Raw genomic sequence first — 27,093 nt, 5'->3', positions numbered from 1 at the left:
GAGGAAGCTATGCTAGTGCAGTGACACTTGTGGGCATCCTCAGACTGTGTTGGTTATTGAAGCGAATGGCACATCTCACTGCATGCTTCAAAGCATGTGACAAATAAAACTAATCTGACCTTTTTATGCACTGACGGCTGGCAAAACAGAGTTTTTCACTGGACCTCAATACATTAATAATAAACACGATTATCAATTGTCTATGCCTACGTGTTTGTGGTACTTCTCCAAGAAAGTATTTTGTTGTACCTGTACCTCACCGTACTTGTGTAAATGACAATAACCTCCAGTTGACTTGCTCGTCCCAATTACCAATACTAGTTTCTTAAAACTAATATTACTATAACTTGGGTGTCAGGGTGGAGTTACGTCTCTGCCAAAGGAGGTGCAAGGTGCTCCTTCCCTCTGCTAGCCTGCAGGTCACCCTTGGGCCCCTGCTTAGCCCCTCCGGCCAGGGTCACGTGAAGCCATGGGGGCAAGTGGTGGATGGTCGTATGAGCAGCTGGTGCACATCACACATTCCGGTTATGCGACCACTGACGCCAGGCAGACAATCTCTGAAGAGTATTGATAATGACTGGAGTCACCCGTCTTGTAAAGACACTGCTGTAGAAACATTTGCCAAAGACAATCAAGATCACGAAAAGGCCATGATCGCCTCCATCCTACAACATGGCACATAATGAATGAATTAATAACCATCTCATGGGTATATGTGATGTTCAACACGGGGTAACACCTCTGCTAAAGGGGCTTATCGTGTCCATTCCGGGGAAGCTCACTCACCTTTGGTCCCCACCGGATACTCAGCTCTCACCTGTGGCTCCAAGCACTGTTTGCATGCAACAGCAGCCACACAGGTACACCGCTTCAACAGGTGGGCTAAACCGGACAGCCTCATACTCCAGTGAAATAGGGACATGCCTGTCCTACCATGCAGTCAGCTCTGATGGACCGAGCAGATGACCTCAACAGGGAGCAATAATGGCCTGAAGGCGGCTCTGCAACACTCTGTGGAGAGTGAACAGTATGACAGGGCACAGGAGTCATGGTCATCCACCGCAACCAAGGAAGACCCCAGCTGTGATGGCTACTCACACCACTGGACCCACACGTCCGAGGTCGGGAGAGCAGAACTGCCCCAGAGCAACAGCTTTTCCATTTTAAAAACTCTCATCGTTAAGACAACTAGCACTACTACAGTCACGCTGTCTTCTTGCTGCTGCCATCAGGGAGGAGGTACAGGAGCCTCAGGTTCTACACAGCCAGTTATTACCCCTCAACCATCTGGCTCCTGAACTGGAGTGGATAACTTCACTCACCCCAACGCAGAACTGATTCACTTTCAAGGACTCTACCACTCATGTTCTCAATATCATTTATTACTTAATCATTATCGTTATTTGCTTTTTTTCCTTTTTGAATTTGGACAATTTGTCGTCTTTTGCACATTGGCTGTTTGTATGTCTTTGTGTGTAGTTTTACATTGATTCTAGTGTGTTTCTTTTTATTTACTGTAAACAACCACAAGAAAATAAATCTCAGGGTTGCATATGGTGACGTACATGAACTTTGATAATAAATTTACTTTGGCCTTGAACTCCAGACACAGACCACATTGCCACCACAATCTCTTCATCTGGAGATAGCACGGAACAGAACCTTCTGGCCCACTGAGCTATGCCACCCAGAAACCCACCGATTTAAACCTAGCCTAATCACAGGACAATTTATAATGATCAACGAACCTACAAATCAGTACGCCTTTGGACCGCGGGAGGAAACCAGAGCACCCAGAGGAAACCCACGCAGTCACGGGGAGAACGTACAAACTCCTTGAATAGGACGTTGGAATTCAACTCCAACTTAGGATGCCCGAGCTGTAATAGCGTTACACTAACTTCTACGCCGCAATGGCACTCTTTAAATCCGGTCTTAGAAATAACACAAAGTATGTTTGTTCAGTTTTTTTTTAATTTTCAGCTTAGTTGTCACTAAGGTGAGTTCTCAGAGAAATAAGTAAAAAATCTGTGTACAAACGCTATTTTAAACAAGTGTGCTAGATTAATTTTTACACATCGAGGTTTACATCGTTTCCAGTAGACACAATCATTGCTACTGAGGAACAATTACAGATAAGATACAACAGTATTATAAAAACAACCAAAGAAGATGTGTTACTTACTCAGCCAGAGAGATATTTTGTGTCTGAATATGTTCTTTAAAAAATAATTTGGAGTTCAAACAGTGCAAACCCCAGAATCTGACCTAGAGAATGTGTCCCGGAACTGAGAGGGAGACATCCACTTCACCATCTCAGTCTCTTCGCCCTTCTCCTAATGGCTGCAGAACTTGTTCTGAACAAGATTTCGTTTTACCTGTTCTTACAGTACAAAACTGCCATCAAGGTATCAATCCATCTGCAGTAATTATCCAGTTTACTGGTTTTCCTTCTTTACACTGAAAATAACTATAAAAACTGCTGAACTTTAAAAGTCGTTCTTTGTTTAATCTAGCCCCAAGTGTTTTTTGAGCTCCCGGCCTGTTACAGAGAGTCCGAGCAAGTAAATGGGGAAGCTGTATGCTGCCTGCAACCTTAGCTCTCGCAGAGATCCACATTGGTCTCAGGCATGCTTTTGAGGTCTGTTCTGGGCAAACTGATGCAGGGTACAGTGCAGAGGACAGGGCATGACGCTTTTTATATTTTATTTAGAGATACAGTGTGAAACAGGCCCCTTCAGCCTTTCGACCTGTGCCACCCAACAACCCCTAGTTTAACCCTAGCCTAATCATGGGACAATTTACAATGATCAATTAAGTTACCAACTGGTACATCTTTGGATAGTGGGAGAAAACCAGAGGACCCGGAGCAAACCCACACAGTCCACAGAGAGGCCATACAAACTCCTTATAAAGGACGCCAGGATTCAACTCTGAACTTTGACACCCTGACCTGTAACAGCGCTGCACTAACCACTGCGCTACCTTGCTGATCAAGGGTGGGACACTGAGTGAGGGAGTGTCCTCGAGACACCAGTCTGACGGATGTGTGCCCCTGATAGGGCAGAGGAGTCCAGCCCAGATATTAGGTCAAAACATTTGAACAGCAGAAATCATGCATTGAGTAGGACTGTTACTTCTGAAAGAAATCGGATCAAAACCATGGGAATCAGATGACCTATAAAACTCATATTTAAGTAGCCAATATGAGTGGCTGATCCCAGACAGGAGGGATGTCAGTCGCACCAACTGCACCACATATTCCTCAAATGTGATTAATACTTTGGATTGACAATGGAACGGTGTTTAAATTAAACTGAAAAGAGACACAGACACACTTGTTTTGCCACCATTGGCATTGGAGTGTTCTTCGCTTAAAAATATCATGGTCCTTTCAGAAAGTGTGAAATATTAACAGACTTTCACAAATCTCACACACATACACAGTGTCGCTGAGGTCTCTGCAAGACATAACTTGATACACATTGGGATTTACACCACCCACAGCGCACCCTTTCCCAGGTGCACAAGATGGCTTAAACCGTTTCCAGGGAATAAGGGGGAAAAATGCATTCACCACTTGGGAAAGGACTATCAGCCACCCTCGTCTTGGCCACCGCTGTCTGAACTCGCAGACAAGTATTCATCCTGCTCACAATCATGTTCCTCTGCTAATTTAGCATAAATTGTCATATTGGAAGTCAGAGAAACATGGTTAAGAATCAGGGATATTGCTTGAAAATGCATTTAAGATTCAAGATTGTTTAATGTCATTTCCAATACACAAATGTACTGGAAATTTATGACAATTTTTAAAAATATATTCTGGGCTTCCAGTGAATCTGCAGTAGTTTTCTAAATGTGTGCTGTACAGTAAGAAAGTCTATTCATATACAATCGAAGTCTACAGCTAGAGGAACTTCAAAATTGTTTGTACATTTACACTGGGCCACTGCCTCATTATATTTACATTAGCACTATAACTTATTGTTCTATTAACACTATAAACATACCCCACATATAAATACTTAATTCTATACATGGAAAGCTTTGAAACATTAATCGATAACTTCGTCAGTCAAAACTGCAAGATATTCAAAAAGTTAGTTCTGCTGTCCAACAGAAGATTTTATGAAAATTGGAGATGTGAACTGCCAGAAAAATTGGAACTCGCTTCCTACACATAAACAGGAGCCTCCTGACAGGACCAGCAACCTCCCCACTACCCTTACATTTTTCTCAGTAGTGTTGGCTACACATCCCCGCATCTTCCAGTCTCCCTCAGTGGTTCAGTGCCTCATTAAACCTGAGAATCAGCCCCCAGGGTGTTGAGTTCCTCCAGGGTGCCCTTCTCTTGAGAGTCAACAACATCATCGACCTCGACCTCGACCCCGCCCCTCTGGCGGAATCCGGAGGAAATCTCGTCAAATGTCCGCCCCTTGGTCTCGGGGACCTTGAAGTAGGTGAACACGATGAAGAAGACCAGTAACACAGTGAAGATGATGAAAACATAAGGGCCGCAGAGTTGCTGTTAGGAAGGAAGAAAAATACTTTTAGTGGTTTACTTAGAAACATAAGAGTTTCTCAGGTGGCGGAAATCTAAAGTAACACACACACACACACACACACACACAAAACACTGGAGGAACTCAGCAGATCAGGCAGCAACTATGGAGATGAATAGAGTCGATGTTTCAGGCCGAGACTGTTCATCAGGATGAATGAATGAATTGGAATGAATCAGTCCAGAGGAAGGATCTTAGCCTGAAACATCAACTTACAAAGGAGCCTGGAGCTCATACCTACCAAACCTCCAGGCGCAAAATCCAGTCAAAGTTTTCTAGTGATCTTGAATTCCTCCTTTCTTCTCCCCAGTTTACTGAGAGGTTTCTCAATCACACCCCAACAAAGAAAGCTTTGATTTACTGCTTTTACCAGCCACTGCTCAAGGAGGTATGAACACAAAACAGTATAGCACAAGTATATCTTGTCAAAAGTCCACCCCCTAGTCTCAGGAAGTAGAGCTCTGGCCAAGCAAGCTTAAAGATTGTCCTTAGAGTCATAGGTAACTACATCACAGAAAAACCCCCTTTGGCCCACCCAGCCCATGCTGAACTACGAATCTACCTAATCCCATCGACCTGCGCCTGGACTATAGCCCTCCCATCCATGTACCTTCCAAATTTCTCTTAAAAGCTGAAATCGAACCTGCATCCACCATTTCTGCTGGCAGCGCGTTCCACACCCTCACTACCCTCTGAGTGAAGAAGATCCCCCTCATGTCCCCCTTCAGTTAGCCTTTCACCCTTAACCCATGAGCTCTAGTTCAAGTCTCTCCTAACCTCCGTGGAAAAGCCTGCTTGCATTTACCCTATCTAATACCTCTCATAGGTTTGTATACCTGTATCAAATCTCCCCTCATTCTTCAATGCTCAAGTGCAGGAGTTCTCAGCCTGGGGTTCACAGACCCCTCGGTCAGTGGGAGTGGTCCATGGCATAAATAAAGTTTGGGAACCTCTACTCTAGGGAATAAGGTGCTAACCTATTGAACCATCCGTTATAACACAGGTTAACTCAGTAAATACTCTCTGCATGTTCAGCCGAGGTCCACACCAACCATCCTGCACCCACTTACACAGATCCCATTTAATTCTCCTCATTCCCCCACCTAAAGAAGTCCAGCCTCTTCCTGGCAAACCTGCCGCAGTCTTCCCCTCCTGAGGTCAAAAATGAGACAGGCCACGTGATGTACCTACCTCCACGTACTGGAAGGACATGCCAACGAGGAAGTTTGCAGTCCAGTTGGACAGACCAGACACAGCGATGGCAGCCGGCCTTGGGCCTTGGCTGAAGAGCTCAGCGACAATGAACCAGGGGATGGGCCCCGGCCCGATCTCGAAGAAGGCCACGAAGCCAAAGATGGCGATGATGCTGATGTAACTCATCCACGGCAGTTGTTTCTGGGTCAGAACCATTATTGCATTAGAATGCCATCATTATAAACATCAAACTTACCCACCGTGGAATCCAACAACAACCCCAGCTCTCTCCTATTCAGAAGGAACCTTAAACTGTTTACCCAAGGTGTGTCTCAGTGCAACAGGGAAAAACCAGGGAGTAAGTTGCAGGAAGTTGCATTCCAAACAATGAAGTTTGTAAGGCGATAAATATTAGGTTTATCTGTGACATGTACATAGAAACATACAGTGAAATGTGCGGTTTGTGTCAAATCAAATCAGCAAGGATTGAAAAGTGTTCCCACACATCTGGCACCAATATAGCATGCCCACAACTTACTAACCCTAATATTTATGACTCTGGACTGTGGAGGAAACTGGAGCACCCGGACAAAACCCACACGGTCACAGGGAGAACTCACAGGCTGCTGTAAGAACTGATCCCCGACTGGGATGACTGGCTGGCATTGCAAGGCAATCCACTAAATGCTAGACTGCTGTGTTTAGGATTGCCCCTGCAAATAATTCTCCTATATTCGGCTGAAATCCACACCGACCCACTTACAGCGTAATTCTACATTTTATTCCTCCCCTCCACGCACACTCTCCCCTCACCAACAATCTTGGGGGCAATTTTGGCCAATTAACTCCCTGACGCAAAGCAACACTCACAAAATGCTGGAGGAACTCAGCAGGTCAGGCAGCATCTGTGGAGAGGAATAAACAGTTGGCGTTTCAAGCCAAGACCCTTCATCAGGACTCTCTAGACGTTACCTGAGTTCCTCCAGTACTTTGTGTGTGTTGCTCTGGATTTCCAGCATCTGCAGAATCTCTGTGATTATAACTCACTGATTCCCATGTCTTTGGGGGTGCAGTGGGGAACTGGAGGTTTGGGAGTAAACCACAGTCAGTCACTGACGTCCTCTGCCCTCTTACCTGAGCCTGGCAGTTCAGGTCACGCACTCATTGACAGAGGCCCTTCGGCACTTTGGGTTCAAGCTGACCAGCAAACAACCGTGTAGACTAAAACCACATTCGTGTCGCTCTTTCTAATGGGCATGGACGTGCCTGAGCCATTTCTGCCCCCAGTGGACCTGGTGTTTATGGTTTGGTTGCTCCTTGCTATGTGCCAATATCAGACTACATGACAACAGGCTGCCGACACACAATATAGAAACAGGTCTTTCAACCCTTACATTCACCAAACAGCCATTCAATAACCTATTCTCATCCAATACCCCTCAGCCACACACTGGGGGCAACTTACAATCCCGATGAACCCATATATTTGTGGGAGGAACCAGAAGCACCCGGAGGAAATGCATGTGGTCACAGCAAGAACACACACAGAACCAGAAGTCAGGAGCTTGCATAGAGCTCTGAGACCGCGGTTAAGCTGCTGGTGTTCAGGCCACCCCACTCACCAGGAGGACAAGGGCGATGGTCATCACGATGGCACTGACAGCCATGCCTCCCAGGCCGAGCAAATGTAGAGTCCGACGCCCCGCACGCTCCACTACGAACAGCTGAAGAGACAAGCACATTTGGTTAGAAACTCCTGACAAGTATCTTGCTCCTGACCGTGTACAGATGCAGACGGCCGGGGACCTGTTGGAATTTACATATGTTGCGGGGCCCGGCTCAGGTGTCTGAGACCAGGGGCCCGAGTTTGCTATTTGGAACAGAGATAAGGAAACATTTCCTCACTTGGGTGGTGAACCTTTAGAAACTTTCCCCCGGAGGGTCATGAACGGCTCCACAAGAAGTAGAATACGATGGATTTTGATACAAAGGGAGTAACAACCAACACAACCCAAGGACGTGCTGGGGCAGCCCACAAGCCCACACGTTCCAGAACCAACATAGCAACCTCACAATGTTCAACAGTAACACAAGCAACAAGAACAAAGCAAGCCCCTTTCCCACCCAGCCACTCACACACACTGGCAAGTCTCTATCCCTCTGGGCCCCCAACCCAGCCCAGACTGGTAGACAGGGCCTCCGTCTTTTGGACAGGCCAACATCGACCGTCAACTATTGGGCCTCAAAGCGTTGCTGACTTTGGTCTTCAACCCTCGTACTTTGATGTCTGGTACAGGCCCCAGGACTCACTGATCATGGGACTTGACACCTTGATACCCGTTACTACCCTGATCCCTTCTCTGGCCTAGTGTCACCTCCCCACCGAGTCCGTCACCCAGCCAGGCACAGCTCTTCGAGTTGTCACCCCATAACCTGATGAGAACTTCTGCAGGATGGTACTGCACTTGCAGCATTGTGAGCAGTTTTGGGCCCCTTATCCAAGACAGGACGCAGAGAAGGTTCACAAGAAAGATTCCAAATGAAAGCTTAGAAGAATGAGGGAGGATCCCATTGAAACTGATGAATATTGAAAAGCCAAGATAGAGTGGATGTGCAGAGGATGTTATCCTATAGCAGGGGAATCTAGAACTAAAGTGCACAGCCTCAGAATAGAGGAATATCCATTTTAGAACACAGCTGAGGAGAAACTTCTTTATCCAGAAGGTGATGAATCTGTGGAATTCATTGCTACAGATGGCTCTGGTAGCCAACTTATTGGTTGTATTTAACGTGGAGGTTGATTGGTTTTAAGATTACTGAGTGTGTCAAAGGTTACTGGGAGAAGCAGAACAGGGCCGAGGGGGATATTAAAGCAGGCATGAGGGAATGGTGGAGCAGACTCGATGGGCTGACTGGCTTCCATGTCTCATGGTCGAACCTCCTGCCACGACCAGGCAGTCAGTTCCAAAACCCCAAAACTTCACGGGTGGGCAAGTTCCCCACCAAATGTTATTGACTGTAAACTTATGCAACAGTTCACTGACCTCACTGGGATGGAAATCAAAGCCCTCCTTTTGTTTAATATCCCCCTCAACCCCATTCTCCTGTCTCCTCCTCACAATCATTGATGCCCTCCCTGACTGATCAAAACCTGTCAACCTCCGCCTTCTCTGTTAAACCTTTCCCCTGGGAAGGTCTTAACGCCAGATTCTCCCAAAGGTGAGGAAGGAATCTCAGTTGAAATGAACACTTACCGACACTAATGTGAAGGCGAAGTTAACCACACCACAGCCAATGGTGGCATAAACTGGCTGTGCCACCCCCGCGTTCTCAAAAATACTGGTGGAATAATAAAATACCTGTGGGTAAAAGAACAGTCAGGTTGAGAAAACACCAGCAGAAATACCTGTGCAGTAAGTTTAAAGGCAGGATTTACAGCACTGAGGTGGTGAGTATTTGGAGTAAGTTGACAGGAGAGGTTGTGCAGGCAGAACATAAAACGTTACAACACAATACAATCACTGACCCAGGGGATGAAGGCTGACGGTCAGTGATGGGACTGACCCAGGGGATGAGGGCTGACGGTCAGCGATGGGACTGACCCAGGGGATGAGGGCTGACAGTCAGCGATGGGACTGACCCAGGGGATGAGGGCCAACAGTCAGCGATGGGACTGACCCAGGGGATGTGGGCTGATGGTCAGGGCTGGGACTGACCCAGCAGATGAGGGCTGATGGTCAGCGATGGGACTGACCCAGGGGATGTGGGCTGACCGTCAGCGATGGGACTGACCCAGGGGATGTGGGCTGACAGTCAGCGATGGGACTGACCCAGGGGATGTGGGCTGACAGTCAGGGCTGGGACTGACCCAGGGGGGTGCTGGGCAGTCTGTGATGTAAGTGCGATACGTTGTGATTTAGAACACAGAACGCTCAGTGACAGTACAGGCCCTTCGGCCCACATTGTTGTGTTGGCCTTTTAACCTACTCAAAGGTCAATCCAACTCTTCCCTTCCACGTAGCCCCCCATTTTTCTATCTAAGAGTTTCTTACATCTGCCTGATACATCTTCCTCTACCCCCACCCCTGGCAGCACATTCCATGCTCCTACCACTCTCCCACAACCTGCCTCAGACATCCCCCTCTATACTTTCCTCCAACCACATTAAAATTATGTCCCTGGTTTAGCCCTTTCCACTCTGCGAGAAACACTTGCTCAGTGCCTCCCTTAGTGATGATTAACTGCTAATGTTTAAGATTGCCAATGCTTAAGTATGTTCGAATGCGCTTAGACCCTTTATTTTGTTATATCGCTAGTTCTAGTTTCATTAGTTTGTTCATTACAAGACAGTTCATTTTTGCTGGTTTCTCAGTGAAGGACTGGATGTACTTTCTTCAACTTAGAAGATTTTGTACACCTCTATTGAGTCACCACTCACTTTCCTTCGCATTAGCTCACTCGACCTATCCTCATTCTCACGTAGAACTCATTTCCTCAGTTTGATATAGACTGTAGGTATACACACACACACACACATTCACAAGTACATACGTGTTGTGTCTGTGTGGACTATATGCACTATGTACACACCATAGATTTTCATTTTAACATTTTATACCTGCAATTTATAAATACTTATTTTTTCATAAATTCTAATGTATTTCTTTATTTTCTTGTGAATGCCTGCAGGAAAATGAATATCTATGGTGACATATTCAGACCTTGATAATAAATTTACTTTGACAAACACTGCAATCCTGCAGCACTCTGGTAATCTAAGATGGCAAGATGAATTTCACGACACTGTGCCAGCAGCACTTGTGCTGTGGAGGAGACACTGATACTCACGGCATTGATTCCTGAGAGTTGCTGTGACAGTTGGAGGACGATGGCGATGATGATCGGCTGACGGTACATCGGTGAGATGAAGAGTTCGCGGATTGTCACTTTCTTCTCCCTCATCATCTGCCTGCTCTCCTCTTTCATCTCCTGCAGGTCCGCGGTGACGTCTGACACTCCGCGAAGCTTCTTCAGGACTGGAGGGGAAAGGTGACGGGTGAGACCACTAGCACACTCTCACACGCGGTGCCGAGCATGTCACGCTCTACTGCCGCCACTGAACAAACACAGACTGGACGGACTAAGTCATCTCAAAGTAAAGATATACGTATGAAATTGTGAGTCGGTACCTCATACCTGATGTATAGATGCAGAGTACCAGGACCCCAAGGGATCACCCTTATAGCTCAGAGCGTCTGAATTCGGAGTTCAAACCTGACGCCCTTTGTAAGGAATTTGTATGTCCTCCCCATGACTGTGTGGGTTTCCTCCGGGTGCTCCGGTTTCCTCCCACAGTCCAAAGACCTACCAGTTAGTAGGTTAATTGGCCATTGTAAATTCTCCTGTGATTAGGCTCAGGTTAAATCGGTGGGTTGCTGGGGGGGTGCAGCTCATTGGGTCGGAAGGGCCTGTTCTGTGCTGTATCTCTAAATAAATAATTACTCCCCAGTTCCTCTCCCGCTGCAGTCCCACATTCTCGGTTTACGCTTAGAGGCAGAGAGGAGGCTGTTCAGCCATTGGTAGACATTTCGACAGGTAGATGGATAGGAAGGGGTTAAGATGGATCTAGGTCAATAGTGGGCAAATGGGAACACCTTAGGTGGCCATCTTCTGTAACATGCACGAATTGGGCCGAAGGGCCTATGTTCGTGTGGCTCTATCGGGCCCATAGCAACTCCCTGGGAGAAGTTCCATCAACCCCATTCAACAGGGACAAATCCCCATCCCATCACCAATGGGAAACTCAACCAGTCCCAGGGAGTGCATGCAAACTCCACGGAAGCAATGTCCAAGGTCAGGTGGACAGAAGGTGGACTCTGTAAGCTTCTCTGACTCAATGGACCAAATGGCCTCACTGTAAAGAGACCATTTAAAAGTAAGTTAAACGTGACACTTTGCTGAGCTGTCAAGAGCAAGTTTAACCTTAACACAACAAATAAGACAAAGAAACAGAATTAAGCCATTCAGCTCATCTAGTCTGTTCCATCATTCCATCGTGGCTGATTAATTTTCCTTTTCAAACCCGTTTTCCTGCCTTCTCCCCATAACCTTTGACACCCTGACTAATCAAGAACCTATCAACCTCCATTTTAAATATATCCAATGACTTGGCCTCCACATCCATCTGTCCCAATGAATTCCACAGATTCACCACCCTCTGGCTAAAGAAATCCCTCCTCATCCCCACTCTAAAGAGATGTCCCTGAATTCTGAGGCTTTGGTCTGTGGACCTAGACTCCCCATGGCAGGAAACATCCTCACCTCTTTCAATATGAAAGGTGCGAGGGGTGGGGGTTAGACACATTGCGCCTCCCCGGATAAGCTTACCATTCCTTGCCTTTTCCTCTTCGTTCTTGTTGATGAGGAGGTAACGTGGACTTTTAGGACACAAAGGCAAAATGATGCACTGAATCAGGGCAGGAATAAAGAGCAATCCCAACAAGAATGGCCAGCCCGAATTGTTCCCCAGCAAGGCGTCTATGCCAACCACCTGTAGAGACAGAGACACAGAGAAAGAGAAAGAAAGAAAGAAAAACACATCAGGGAGATGCACAAATTCCAAAAGTCTCATTCCCCGGGGCGAAACCCAATCGTACCCATGCACTCACAACTAGAGCGATGACAGGTATACCATGAGATTTGGGTGTCAAGGTAGTGCAGAAGTTAGCGGATGCTGTCACATTTCGGGGCTTTCGGGGTCAAATTCCTGTGCAGTCTGTAATGAGTATAAACATCCTCCCTGTGAATATGTGGGTTTGCTCCCACAGTCCAAAGATGTCCCAGTTAATAGGTTAATTGGTCATTGTAAATTGTTCTGTTAGGTTAGGGTTAAATAGGTGGGTTGTTGGGTGGCGTGGCTCATTGGGCGGGAAAGCGCGGTATCTCTAAATAAATCCTGCCTCATTCAGGTCCCACCCAAGGACCTTGCAAACGTGTGTGTGGAGATGGGTAAATATGTGGAAAATTGAGGAACTACAAGTGATGGGAAACTGACGTGGAAGGGGCCAGCTCTGAGCAGTCAGGGTCACGTTGAATGGCAGGGTGGACTTGACAGCCAAGTGGCCTGTTCTTGCTCCTCTTTGCTTATGAAGAGGTTTGAGGAGAACGAGCGGAGAGTGGTCAGTCAGCCAGGGCAATGATCAGACCAATCGCTCTGGCTCGGCAAACTGGCAGGTGTTGTTGGGTTTTCCAGTCATTGAAATTGACTTATTATCACCCCTCGTACTGAGACACAGTGAGGAGCTTGTCTTGCATACTGCTCATTCAGATCAGATCATTACACAGTGTATTGAGGTAGAACAAGGTAAAACAATAACAGAATGCAGAATAAAGTGTAAAAGTGCAGTCTCCGTGACCATTAGAAACTGCAGAGCTGTGGACACAGCTCAGCACATCACAGAAACCAGCCTCCCCTCCATGGACATTGCCTACACTTCTCACTGCCTCAGTAATGCAGCCAGCAGCTGTATAAAACTTGGGTGAGGCCGCACCTAGAATACCCTGTGCCGTTCCCATCATTCCTTCACAGGGAGGAGGGTGAAGGATTTAGTGCAGGAGGTTTACCAGCATGCTGACAGAGGGGATGAGCTACGAGCAGGGATTGGACAAACTTTTCCTAAAGGCTGAGGAGTGGACTTGCAGAAACTAATAAAGTTATGAGAGGCACAGATAAAGTGCACAGCCAGAATCTTCCTCCCACGGTGAAAATGTCAAACACAAAAGAACATAAGATAAGAAAGTAAAAGGTTAACAAAAATGTGTGGGATGCTTCCTTCTACACAGAGTGGTGGGTGCCAGGGGTGCTGGTGGAAGTAGATAAGATAGAGAGAGGTGTTTAAGAGACCATGGGATAGGTACACCACTATGCAGGGAATGGAGGGACGTTGATCACGTGCACACAGAAAAGATTTAGGTTAACTTGGAACTGTGTTTGCCTAGAGGGCCTGATCTGTTCTGTTCCAATTTTTCTAAATCTACAATTGTTTAATGAATCGGCTGAGCTGAAAGTGTGGAAGCTGATTCACTTAGACAGATCTGAGGTGATAGTGCCCCCCCCCGCACCCCAGCCAGCCCGTTCCAGGCACGCACCACTCTCTGTGTAAACCCCCTTTAAACTTGCCCCCTCTGAATGCATGCCTGGTATTTTGCTTTGGGGCACAACACTGCTGTTTAAAGTGTACAGCTTCGGTAGTGACTCTCACCTGGGCAACGAGGATTCCAAACACAACACCCAGCTGGTGTAAGGTACCCAGGGCTCCCCGCAGGGCGGTGGGTGAAATCTCGCCCACGTACATCGGCACAAAGCCTGTGCTCAAGCCGGAGTAGATCCCAATGATGAACCGGCCCAATACCAGCATCTCGTACGATTTGGCCGCCTTCGAGAATCCCATCAGCACGGCCGCAAGGAATGCCAGAATGTTTACCAACAACATGGAGTTGCGCCTGGGGAGAGAGCAGCCACATTGCACTTACAGCACAGGGCATTCAATTCCTGCTGCGTCTGTAAACAGTTTGTACCATGTAGGTTTCCTCCCTGTGCTCTGGTTTCCTCCCACATTCCAAAGACGTACAGGTTAGTGGGTTAATTGCTCACATGAGTGTAATTGGGTGGTGTGGGCTCATTGGGCTGGAAAGGCCTGTTATCACCTGTATCACCGATTTTTAAAAATCAAATTAATTAAGATATCAAGGGGAACAAGTACTGCTTCAGCTTCGCCATCCGATTTCTGTATGGACAATGAACACTATCTCACTAACTCCTTTTCACTCTCTTTCTACACTCCTTTTAATTTTTTTTATATACAATTAATTGGGCCATCGGTTAATCGGGGCAGTTGCTTTTACAGGATAACTGTTAAAGAACAAATTCCAATCGAGAAAACAGTCAGGTATTCCTTTGTTTATTCGGGACACTACAACTCTGATTGGGACAGGAGACTGTTGCCAAACAGTTTTCAACTAGCATCGGTGGTGTGCAGTTGGAGTGGCCACTGGACACTACACTGTGCTCAGAGTGAACAGCTGTGTCAGTTGCTCCTATTGTGTAATGTTATTCATTTGGGCTGACCGACGCCGAATTAAAAAGCAGTGAATTCTGACTCTACTTCACGCAGGAAGGCAATGAAAGCAGTCCATTATCTGTACTAGCTTCCTGTGCTGATTTTGGTCATTTACAGTCAGAGGAACATGGCAGTGTACACTGGATAAATTCCCCCGTCAATAACTATTAGGAAATAATACACAGTTTTATGGTACTGTTATAGTATAATAGTGTTCTAATTTGTTCTGTATTTCAGTTAAATACAAAATTTGTTACTCAGTTAAATGGTAGTTTGTCTTTTCTTATACCTTCTCAACTATTCAGCTAATTCTGGCAGCTGCTTAATTGGGCCAAAGTGTACTGGTCCTGATGTCTCCCAATTAACGGGAATCCATATGCACTATGTCTATATGTCATAGTTTTGTTATACTACTGTAACACCCCGGAAAGACTTCACTGTTGACGTAGTGGTCTTTCTGTAGAAGCTGTGTTTGGGTTATGGTTAGAGATAACGGGAGCTTTGGAGTGTGAGCCATCCAATGAAGGGAGTGTGTTTTTCGTCTTGTGTTCCTGACACCAGTGTGAGCTGGGTCTTTTGTTTGGCAGAGGATGAAGGGAGAAGACGCCGGAGAGAAGAGGTCATAGGACTCAACCCGTAGGGGGGCCATGGTTCGATGAAGCCCGGGGTGATCGAAGGAGGATCGGCAAAGGGGAAAATGTGAGCTTCAACTTGTGCACATTAGGCTGTTTCATTAAAATGGACCCTTTTCTTTTGCTTTTTTTAGAAACACACTATTATGTATTATAATGTACTGCTGCTGCAAAACAACAAATTTCACGACATATGCCAGTGATATTAAACCTGATTCTGATTCGGAACGTATTTCCAGGGTGTGAGATTTGTCTGACACTGAGCCCCATATTCTGTGATATTTTACAAAGCGAATCAGTAAGCGATGACTATGTTTGTATTAACAATGTCAAGTATTACCTTCCAAACCGATTCACGAACAATCCCACGGAGAATGATCCAATCATGCCTCCCACGGAGAATATAGCTACAGCCAATGACCAAATAGAGGTGAGCGATGACTTACTGATCGGCTCATTGTAACGGTACAACCAAGTGTCATTAATGAAGTTCTCAATAACCTGAAATTAATAATAAAAATAAAATCATCTGTACCTACTAACACATGTCAACAACCTTCTTAAAAATCCTGAAAATAGTTTGAATCTCTTACCTAAAGAAGAAATCACAAATCACACATCAAAATATCATCCTAATACTTACATACAAACTATAAATAAAACTGTAACATCATGCATCTCGGGACCAATCACCACTTACTTAGATAACCACAGCATACTTAAGGAGCGGAAAGGATGCTACAAGGGCATGAAAAGATGTAAAAAGCAACTGATGAGAGATTCTGTAATTCCAAATCAAGCCCAGCAGAAAAGCAGAAATCTTTCATGTCGTTATATTAACTACCAAAAAGCATTTAATTCTGTCATAATTAACTCATAACTCATTGTTAAGAGTTTTCAAATGTGTGTATCTGTGTGTGTGTATATTATACATACATACACACATACACACACACACACTGCACCCAATTCTTGTGAAATTTCCACAACATCTGATGAAGCATTGGTGTACTATATCTATTAACAACCAAAAAAGAGCAACTGCCATATTCAAAATACATCAAGGCATTTTTCAGGGTGACTAAGCCCACCATGGTTTTCTCCAGCTTTAAACCTGCTCGCTAATTTACAAATCAAATTGAGTATCAAATCAGAAGCACCGAATTAATTGTACCTTCACACACCTTCTCCACATGGATGATCTGAAATTATACGTCCCTTTATCAGTTAAGCTAAAGCAATTAAATACTAAAACTATTTTCAAAAAATATAAACATGAACTTTGGACTGGATAACTGCAGAACACTAAACATAAAGAAAGGTGCAATAGAGCTAATACAATAAAAACAGAGCAGCAGGATACAATATAACTGAAGGATGAATAAGTAACTGGGATATCAACAAGCAAAGAAAATAGATCATAGTGCAATAAAGGAATAAACCTTTGACAGAATTTACTTAGTCTTAAGAAAATTTGTCAGAGTTCAACAGTAAAAATGTAACAAAGGCAATAAATACTTTCACTACACCTATATTAAAGTATTCTTTTGGCATTATATATCTGAAACTGATCTGGAAAACTAATAAAGAAAAATAAGAACTGAAAGGACGAATTTTAGAAAACACTACCTACACTCAAACGCTCTTATATTAACACTACCCTAGGACAGCAGGCGGAAGAGGAATAACAGACATTAAAAATCTATGCAACACTTATTACTTGCAGATGAAAATGTTAACTAATGTAAGAGCGTGCCCCTCCATGGAAGACATCCCCATGAACTGAGCAGACTAGATGTGTCGAATGCCTGGTTCAGGATTGGAAACCTCTTCCCGGAAATGAGGTGGCATAGTAACACAGTGCCTTACAGTACCAGCAACCTGGGTTCAATGCTCATTGCTGTCTGAGAGGAGGTTGTATGTTCTCCCCTTAATGTGTAGGTTTTCCCCAAGTGCCCTGGTTTCCTCCCACAGTCCAAAGACATACTGGTTAGGGTTAGTGAGTTGTGGGCATGCTATGTTGGTGCCCAGCTGCCCCTAGCACACCCTCGTTGATTTGATGCAAACACCATATTTCACTATATGGTTCAACGTTTTGATGTACTTGTGAGCTAACCTTACATTGGTGCTGGAAACGAGGTGACGCCTGCCAGCTGCCCCCAACACACACATCCTCAGACTGTGTTGGTCCCTGACCCAATTAAAACATTTCACTGTATGTTTCAATATACATGTAATGCTAATCTTTGACCTTCACACCATGACCTTTCACAGCATTGTCTCACGATCAGTGACCTGAACACAATTATGTTAACTTGAGATTAACATTAGATCTTCCTCTCGTGCGCAAAAAGAAAAACACAGGGAGCTGGGTGGGGATTATGAAGCCTTCATTTAGTTGGTAAAGTGCCATCTTCAACAGGTGATGCTTCAAGAAGGTGACATGCATCATTGAGGACCCCCATCACTCAGGACAGGCCCTCTCCTCATTGCTATGATCAGAGGGGAGGTACAGGAGCCTGAAGACACACACTCAGGAACAGCTTCTTCCCCTCTGCCATCAGAGTTCTGAATGGACAATGATTCCATGAACACTAACGCACTATATTTTTGCCCTCTTTTTGCACTACTTAAGTAATACGTCACACATATGGGAATGCAATTTATTTATGTGTGTGTGCATATATTCCTTTCTTCATTGTTTTATTTTATTTAGAGGTACAAGACAAAACAGGCCCTTAGGGCCGATTTAACCCTGGCCTTATCACAGGACAATTTACAATAACTAATTAACCTAATAACTGGTACCTCTTTGAAGCTCATGTGGTTCACAGGGAGGACGTATAAACTCCTTACAGACAGCACCAGAATTGAACTCTGAACTCAGGGACACCGAGCTGTAATAATGTTGAACTAACTGTCGTGCTCTTGTATGTTACGTGATATTATATACATGTAGAACACTGTAAGTATATTACAGTACATATACAGTATTATGTATTTTATAATATACAATACTGTTTGCTCTAATTTTGCACTACCTATTTTTAACAAATTTCTTATTGTAACTGATAGCATTTTTCATTAAGCACTACACACAAAAAGCTGGAGGAACTCGGAAGGTTGGGCAGCATCTATAGAAATGAATAAACAGTCAACAGTTTTGGCCAAGATCCTTCACCAATGCTAAACATCAACTGATTATTCATCTCCATAGATGCAGTCTGACCTGCTGAGTTCCTCCAGCATTTTGTGTGTGTTGTCTACAGAAGCTCTTGCGTTTAGTATTTTTTAATACGTATTGCGTTGTACTGCTGCCGCAAAACAACAAATTTCATGGTGTAGCAATCCTGTTTCTGATTCTGAACACAAGAAATTCTGGAGATGCTGGACGTCCAAAGCAACACACACACACACACACACACACAAAATGCTGGAGGATCTCAGCAAGTCAGGCAATGCCCAAGGAAATTAATAAACAGTCAATGTTTCGCACCAAGATCCTTCTTCAGGACTGGAAAGGAGGGTGGAAGATGGCAGCATAAGAAGGTGGGAAAGGGGAAGGAAGATGGCTATAAATGATAGGCGAAGCCAGGTGGGTGGGAAAGATAAAAGGCTGGAGAGGAAGGAATCGGATAGAGAGGAGAGTGGACCAATTGGGAGTCCTGGATGGACAGTGTAATATTATTAACAGTAGGTGGCAGCAGAGAGCCATCCTTTGTGAACAAGCTCCCCACAGTGATGACAGCTCCTGCAGCTTACTTTAAGGTCAGCGACTGGTATAGCTCGAATTTGACTTAGAATTCGATGAGAGGTCACAGCACAAGGACACCTCGCTGGTTCCATGCTCCTCACCACTCAACTGTCACCTCGGAAGTTAAAGAGTTCAAAGCCACTCATCCCTCATCAGAGTTCTGGTGACCACTCAGAGTCCGGGCTAGTCACTTGGCGATTTTAGTAGCAGCAGCAAGGTGGTTTGTTCACCTTCACTCGCTGGAGGTTAATAGGTTCTTGATTAGTCAAGGTGTCAAAACTTATGGGGAAGAGGCAGGAGAATGGGGTTGAGAGAGATAATAAATCAGCCACGATTGAATGAACAGCCTCAATGGGCCGAATGGCCCGATTCTGCTCCCAAGTCTTATGGTTAACGAGTTTCATCTGAGGTTAACATACCCTGCCCTAAAGAGAGTTTGATCTGCTTTCTGAAACACCATTCAAGCACGTTATCACTCCTGCAACACACATCAAAGTTGCTGGTGAACGCAGCAGGCCAGGCAGCATCTCTAGGAAGAGGTACAGTCGACGTTTCGGGCCGAGACCCTTCGTCAGGAGGGTCACTCCTGCCAGGGTTGAATTACGCGAGAGATCACCTCCAAACTAAATCACCTCAGGGCACTTCAGCCCTGCTCTGAAACAGATGGCTTCCCTTTGCTCAGCCTTAACGCACATGGTAAAACCTTTTTCTTAGAAACTTGAAACCAAAAGGAGAAATCTATGACTTCCGTAGAAGGCAGTGATATCGGATGCAGAGCAGTATAGGTCAGGCCAACATGCCCCACCTTAAGCTATTCCTATTCTGCCATGCCATGGTCTTTTATTCTTTCAGTCTCCTCCAGTTCATGTACTCACTGACTGCCTCTACCACCATCCACCACTGTGTAAAAACATATTTATATATTCAACATATTGAACATATATTAATACAACCAACATATCAATACAGTTACAAAGAAGGCACGACAGCAGCTATATTTCATTAGGAGTTTGAGGAGATTTGGTATGTCACCCCAGACATTCGCAAATCTCTACAGATGTACAATGGAGAGCATCCTAACCGGTTACATCACCATCTGGTATGGAGGGGCCACTGCACAGGATTGAAAAAGCTGCAGAAAGTTGTAAACTCAGCCAGCTCCATCATGGGCACTAGCCTCCCCAGCATCCAGGACATCTTCAAAAGGCGATGCCTCAAAAAGGCGGGACCATCACTAAGGACCTCCATCACCCAGGACCTGCCCTCTTTTCATTGCTACCATCAGGGAGGAGTACAGGAGCCTGAAGACACACACTCAATGTTTCAGGAACAGCTTCTTCCCCTCCGCCATCAGATTTCTGACCGGATAATAAACCCAGTGAATACGACCTCACCAGCTTCCTTTGCTTTCTTTCACTACTCATTTAATTTATACAATCTCTTATCAAATTTATAGTTCTATTACAATGTACTGCTGCCACAAAACAACAAATTTAAAGACTTAAATTAGTGATACGAAACCTGATTCTGCTAACTTGCTTTGTACAGGTTTAAAAATACCTCCCTGAAACTTAAAGCTGAGCACTCTTGTACTTCAGAAACACAAGAAATTCTGCAGAAGCTGGAAGTCCAGAGGAACACACACAAAACGCAGGAAGGACTTAGGCGGAGCTTAGGAGGGTCAATGGCGCCTAGCGGCGACTTCTTTGTTTGCATCTTCGGAAACAGCTCTACTTCCATCTTTAATATCTCTATTTTTCCCTTTCAGGGTTCTTTTGAAGACCCTGACCTGGAGTTACACGCTGACTTTGGTTCTTTCTGGGAATGGGACCCACTCTCAGGGTTTCATAACTGGCTGTTGTTCGGCACGCCAAGGGCTCAGCCTCAGAGTCCGGCCCAGATTCGGAAGCCTAGCATCTCAGGGCTCTGGAGACGGGCGGATCGAGGGTCGGTGTCATGACAAGAGACCCATGTGTTGTCGGGGGAGTGGGTTATCTTCAACTGTCTGCCTGGAGTTCCGGGACCTTTGCGATCTTCAGGCACAGAGCTCGAAAAAAGCAATGTAACGGACTTTTAACATTGTAAACCAGCAGCGAGTTGTCTGTTATGTCTCCCCACTTGCTGGGAAAATGGAGACACCTCTTTCTCCCTCATTACGGAGAGAGAGAACCTGCGGTATGTCAAATACCTGGTCCAACGCAAAGTCTTTGAGGTAACTACAAGTTTCTGCCTTTGCTCATGCTTCAGTGCTCATGATGGTGCCAATGCTATTTTTTTGCCGTGGGGGAGGGGGGGATTGCTGCTCACTGTCGCTTACGTGCGGGAGGGAGAGGAGCTGGGGGAGACTTTGGGGTTCTAACGTTTACCTATCATTCATTCTCTGGGGCACTCCTCTGTTTTCATGGACGGTTGCGAAGAAAAAGCATTTCAGGATGTCAATTGTACACATTTCTCTGACATTAAGTTGTACCTTTGAACCTTTGAACTCAGCAGGTCAGGCAGCATCCATGCAGTCAGTGTTTCGGGCCAACCCCCTCCAGTATCTGACAGCTGGGTTGTGGGAAAAAGTCTCTGACTGTCCACCCCATGGATGCCATTCTTCACTGAATGAACTTTATCAAGTCTCCCCTCACTCAGGACTTAAAGAGACACGATTCACCGGGCAACATCGGAACTACCCACAAGCTACCCAAACACTTCCCAATCTCTTTCTAACATCCGTTTTGTCCAGGATAATACAAAAAGGTGCTGGAAAAGAGCCAGTAATATCATGAAGGATCCCACCCACCCTGCTCATGGACTGTTTGTCCCATACCCATCAGGGAGGAGGCTACGTAACATCCACGCCAGGACCCCCAGACTCAAAAACAGTTAGTTTTCTTCACCCACTAACCCACCCCTCCACACCCCCAACCACCACTACTCTATAATTTCCTGTCAGAGTCACCTCATGTACAGACAGTCGTGTGCCTAGTGTCACTTTGTGGACATAAAATCAATCTATGTGTATAAACTCTCTTATGTATTAATAAATATTATGTTTATTATTAGTATTATTCTGCTTTTAATCTTATTGCATTTTTAAAAAATCTAATTGCATTTTTTGTGCTGCATCAAATCCAGAGTAACAGTTATTTTGTTCTCACTTACACTTGTGAACTGGAAATGACATTAAACAATCTTGAATCTTGTCAATGTGATCTACCCTGGGAATGGGATTTTTGGAAAGGTGGTTGTGACACATGCTCTGGAAGAAAATCACTCGCCTCACCTTCAGCAGTTTGTGAAAAGCCAAAAGGACAAATTTACTCAGCTTGCCTGTCCAAGTTAAACATGGATGACTGACGATCTGAGAGACTGTTGTTGAAGCTGTTCCACTTCACACACACACACACGGCTCCACTAATCAGCTGTTGCACAGCATCATGTTACACTGCATTTGAACGCACACTGCTTCACACCATGCTCTACTCTTTATACGTCAGACCACACTGTACTATATTTATGTCAAAACACATTATACCCTATATATAGTCCTATGCAAAAGTCTTTGGCATGTACATATATATATGTGTGTGTGTGTGTATGTATGTATATATATATATATATATATATATATGTGTGTGTGTGTGTATATGTATATGTATATATATAGAGCCAGAGTGCCTAAGACTTTTGAACAGTAATGTACTGATTATATGTATTGCACTGTACTGCTACTGCGAAAAAAAAAACTTCATGACGTGTGAGAGGTTCTGATTCAGATACGGATCTCTATTGTAGACTGAGAGTGGGAAGCGGGGAGGGAGAGGGGAGGAAGCAGAGAGCACCAGAGAGACATTCTGTAATGATCAATAAACCAATTGTTTGGAATCAAATGACCTTGTCTGGTGTCTCAGGGCTGGATGTGTCTGCACCCTGCCTCCTGGCACTGCTTCTCTCCCACCTATCCCACAACACTCCACCCTCGCCATTCCCAACATCCTTTGCTCCTGCCAGATTTACAAGGATGTACCAAGCTGTACCCCGCACACATCAACCAAACCCGTCCCCTGTCCACGTCACACCAAGCTGTACCCCGTACACATCAACCAAACCCGTCCCCTGTCGTCACACCAAGCTGTACCCCGTACACATCAACCAAACCCGTCCCCTGTCGTCACACCAAGCTGTACCCCGTACACATCAACCAAACCCGTCCCCTGTCCACGTCACACCAAGCTGTACCCCACACACATCAACCAAACCCGTCCCCTGTCCACGTCACACCAAGCTGTACCCCGTACACATCAACCAAACCCGTCCCCTGTCCACGTCACACCAAGCTGTACCCCGTACACATCAATCAAACCCGTCCCCTGTCCACATCACACCAAGCTGTACCCTGTACACATCAACCGTACCGTCCCCTGTCCATGTCACACCAAACTGTACCCCACACACATCAACCAAACCCGTCCCCTGTCGTCACACCAAGCTGTACCCCGTACACATCAACCAAACCCGTCCCCTGTCCACGTCACACCAAGCTGTACCCCGTACACATCAACTAAACCCGTCCCCTGTCCACGTCACACCAAGCTGTACCCCACACAGATCAACCAAACCCGTCCCCTGTCCACGTCACACCAAGCTGTACCCCACACACATCAACCGTACTGTCCCCTGTCCACGTCACACCAAGCTGTACCCCACACACATCAACCAAACCCGTCCCCTGTCCACGTCACACCAAACTGTACCCCACACACATCAACCAAACCCGTCCCCTGTCCATGTCACACCAAGCTGTACCCTGTACACATCAACCGTACTGTCCCCTGTCCACGTCACACCAAGCTGTACCCTGCACATATGAACCGAACCGTCCCCTGTCCACGTCACACCAAGCTGTACCCTGCACATATGAACCGAGCTGTCCCCTGTCCACGTCACACCAAGCTGTACCCTGCACATATGAACCGAACTGTCCCCTGTCCACGTCACACCAAGCTGTACCCTGCACATATGAACCGAACTGTCCCCTGCCCATGTCACTCCACTCTTATTCTCAGAGGAGGGGCACCAGGGCATGTTCTCGAGGGGAAGGGTTGTTACTGAGGGGACAGGACAGGTCATGGAGGGGAGGGGCAAGTTCTGGAAGAAAGGTTTGAGGAGACAGGGCAGAAAAGGTCTTGGCCTGTGGAAACTTAGCGGTTAGCATAACCTCCGGACAGTTTGTGTAGAAATGATGGGGACAGGTGAGATAATGTATGGAGGTGGAGAAGGTCTTGGAGAGGAGGGGCAGGTTCTGGAAAGAAGGTTTTCTGGGAGACAAGGTAATCCAGGGGACAAGCAGGTTCTTGAGAGGAGGGGGATACCATTGGTGGGAGCACTGGATACAGGAGAGAACCCCAACAAACTCACAAGTGAAATGTCACCTCACATAGAAGGACTACAGGGCCTTGAATGAAGGTGAGGGAGGAGGTGAACGAGCTGGCGTAGCACTTGTCTAAAATTATAAACCCATTATGAAACAAACACTTTAAACATTTTTTTTTCTGTGAACGAATGCCTTACCTTCTGTGGAGCGTTGATAACCCCGGTGTTGTAACCAAACTGCACAGAACCAAGTACTGCAGCACTCACCGCCAGCATTAACTTTCCGGTAACTTTCTGAAACACAATGTAAAAGAAGAGAAATTCACACAATGTACTTCTTACTGTCAAACACCGACAGCTAACTGGAGAAAAAATACCAAAACTTCAAAGGCAGCAACTTGGACCCTCTCCAGAGTTTCTGCTGGAACTTTTCTGGGGGCAAATTCCAGTCTAATTAGTTGCAGGTGCTTGTGTTAGGAACACAGTTATTTCTTTCATTAAATCTCTCTTCCATATAGGATAGTATTTTGATAGAACATAGAAGAGTACGTCACGATACAGCTTTATAAAACTCTAGTTTTACTGCATTCAGAGTACTGCGTACAGTTCTGGTCACCCCATTATTAAAGGAAGGATGGTGAGGCGCCAGAGGGTGCAGAAAAGCCTGGATTAGAGGGCATGAGCTACAGCGAAAGGCTGAGTCCTCTGGAGCGGCGGAGGCTGAGGGAGATCTGATAGAGGTTTATAAGATTATGAGAGGTCTAGATGGTAGAGACAAGGCAGTATTTTCCCCCAGGGCTGAAGTGTCTAATACCAGGGGGCAGGCATTTAAGGTGTGGCGGGGTAAAACAGAGAGAGCGGTGGGTACATGGAATGCACCGCCTGGGGTGGTGATAGATGCAGAAACATTAAAGACTTTCGAGAAATGTTTAGATAGGCACATGAATGTGAGGAAAATGGAAGGATATGGACATTGTGTAGGGAGAAGGAATTGGTTTACTTTGGAATTGGCCATTTGATTACTAATTCAACTGGTTCGGCATAAATTTGTGGGCCTGTTCCTGTGCTGTACTGTTCTACGTTCTAGTACAGGCCCTCGTTATGCCGACCTTTTAACCCTTTCTAACCCTTCTCTCCCACACAGCTCTCATTTTCTGTCACTCATGGGTTTATCTGGGTCTCTTAAATTTCCCTAATGTAACTGCCTCAACCACCACTCTTGGCAGGGTGTCTCATACACCCACCACCACTCTTTATGTAAACTATCTACCTCTGACATCCCCCCCATACTTTCCTTCAATCATTAGCCATCTTCACCCAGGGAAAAGTCTCTGACTGTCCACTTGATCGACGCCTACTATCATCTCATTAACACGGTGTTTTTGCCCCCAGAACTGCCAGTCACCAGTTGTTTTTATTTTTGTTTTTCACACCATCCTCTGTAAACTCTAGAGACTGTTGTGCGTGAAAATCCCAGGAGATCAGCAGTTTCTGAGATACTCAAACCACCCCATCTGGCACCAACAATCATTCACCACGGTTGAAGTCACTTAGATCACATTTCTTCCCCACTCTGATGTTTGGTCTGGACAACAACTGAATGTCTTGACCATGTCTGCATGCTTTTATGCATTGAGTTGCTGCCACATGATTAGCCGATTAGATATTTGCACGAACAAGCAGGTGTACAGGTGTATCTGATAAAGAGGTCACTGACCATATAGCGGGGCTTTATAAACTATATACGTTTTCAAACTTTAAAAGATTTTTACTATCTACAACAGATTATAACCCCTGAGGGGCGTACGGTATCAGAAATCCACAGCTGTGCCCACAGAGATCATGTGCTCCTTCTCCAGGAACAGGTTGCAGGGTAGGGACGGTGATGTTGGGGAATTAAAGAACAGGCCGGAGCTCAGCCTTTGTACGAAGCCTGTGAGGTGGACGTGGTCAAGTATCAGGCTGGCAGACCAGCGAGCACACTTGGGCTGCCGTCATTGGCTGTCCGGAGTCTGAAGCCTGGAGTTTGGTTCCTCATCCAGGGACATCATCGGTGAGTCTTGGATTGACACCAAAGATTGAAGCCCAAAGATCAATCGGAAGTCCAGAAATAAATTAGGGCTGATGGCAGAAGTCAGCAACTCTCTACGATTCCACCAGGTGAGTCGAAGCCCCAGTGTCTGTGTGTCCGAGTCTACTGGAGGATCGAGGCCCAAAGTCAGCCTGTCCTGCTGTTTTATTCAGATACAGGTGTGGAACAGGCCCTTCCGGCCCACCAAGCCACGTCGCCCAGTACTCCACCTATTTAACTCTAATCAAAGGACAACTTACAATGAACAATGAACCTACTAAACCAGAGCACCCGGAGGAAACCCATGTGGTCATGGGGAGAATATACAAACGCCTTATAGATGTTGTTGGTATTGAACTCCGAACTACGACAGGCTGAGCTCTGATAGTGTTGCGCT

General features: G+C 45.7%; 1 protein-coding gene across 1 annotated transcript in view; it reads right to left on the bottom strand.

Annotated features, from left to right (window-relative positions):
- Positions 1 to 1,956: 1,956 nt before the first annotated feature.
- Positions 1,957 to 27,093, bottom strand: part of LOC140188647 (solute carrier family 2, facilitated glucose transporter member 1-like) — a 41,683-nt gene continuing 16,546 nt past the window's right edge. Inside the window, exons 2-10 of the mRNA XM_072245118.1 lie at positions 24,824 to 24,919; positions 15,851 to 16,011; positions 14,021 to 14,261; positions 12,147 to 12,309; positions 10,608 to 10,795; positions 9,014 to 9,118; positions 7,382 to 7,483; positions 5,757 to 5,960; positions 1,957 to 4,528 (exon numbers count right to left, since the gene is read on the bottom strand). Coding sequence (XP_072101219.1) covers positions 4,301 to 4,528; positions 5,757 to 5,960; positions 7,382 to 7,483; positions 9,014 to 9,118; positions 10,608 to 10,795; positions 12,147 to 12,309; positions 14,021 to 14,261; positions 15,851 to 16,011; positions 24,824 to 24,919 — 1,488 coding nt within the window. The 3' untranslated portion in view covers positions 1,957 to 4,300. The remainder of the gene's footprint in view (positions 4,529 to 5,756; positions 5,961 to 7,381; positions 7,484 to 9,013; positions 9,119 to 10,607; positions 10,796 to 12,146; positions 12,310 to 14,020; positions 14,262 to 15,850; positions 16,012 to 24,823; positions 24,920 to 27,093) is intronic.

The sequence above is a fragment of the Mobula birostris genome, chromosome 27, assembly GCF_030028105.1.
Source record: "Mobula birostris isolate sMobBir1 chromosome 27, sMobBir1.hap1, whole genome shotgun sequence".
In the NCBI taxonomy this organism is placed as follows: Eukaryota; Metazoa; Chordata; class Chondrichthyes; order Myliobatiformes; family Myliobatidae; genus Mobula; species Mobula birostris.
The sequence above is the reverse complement of the archived record's forward strand: the minus strand, read 5'-3'. Positions and strand labels throughout refer to the sequence as shown.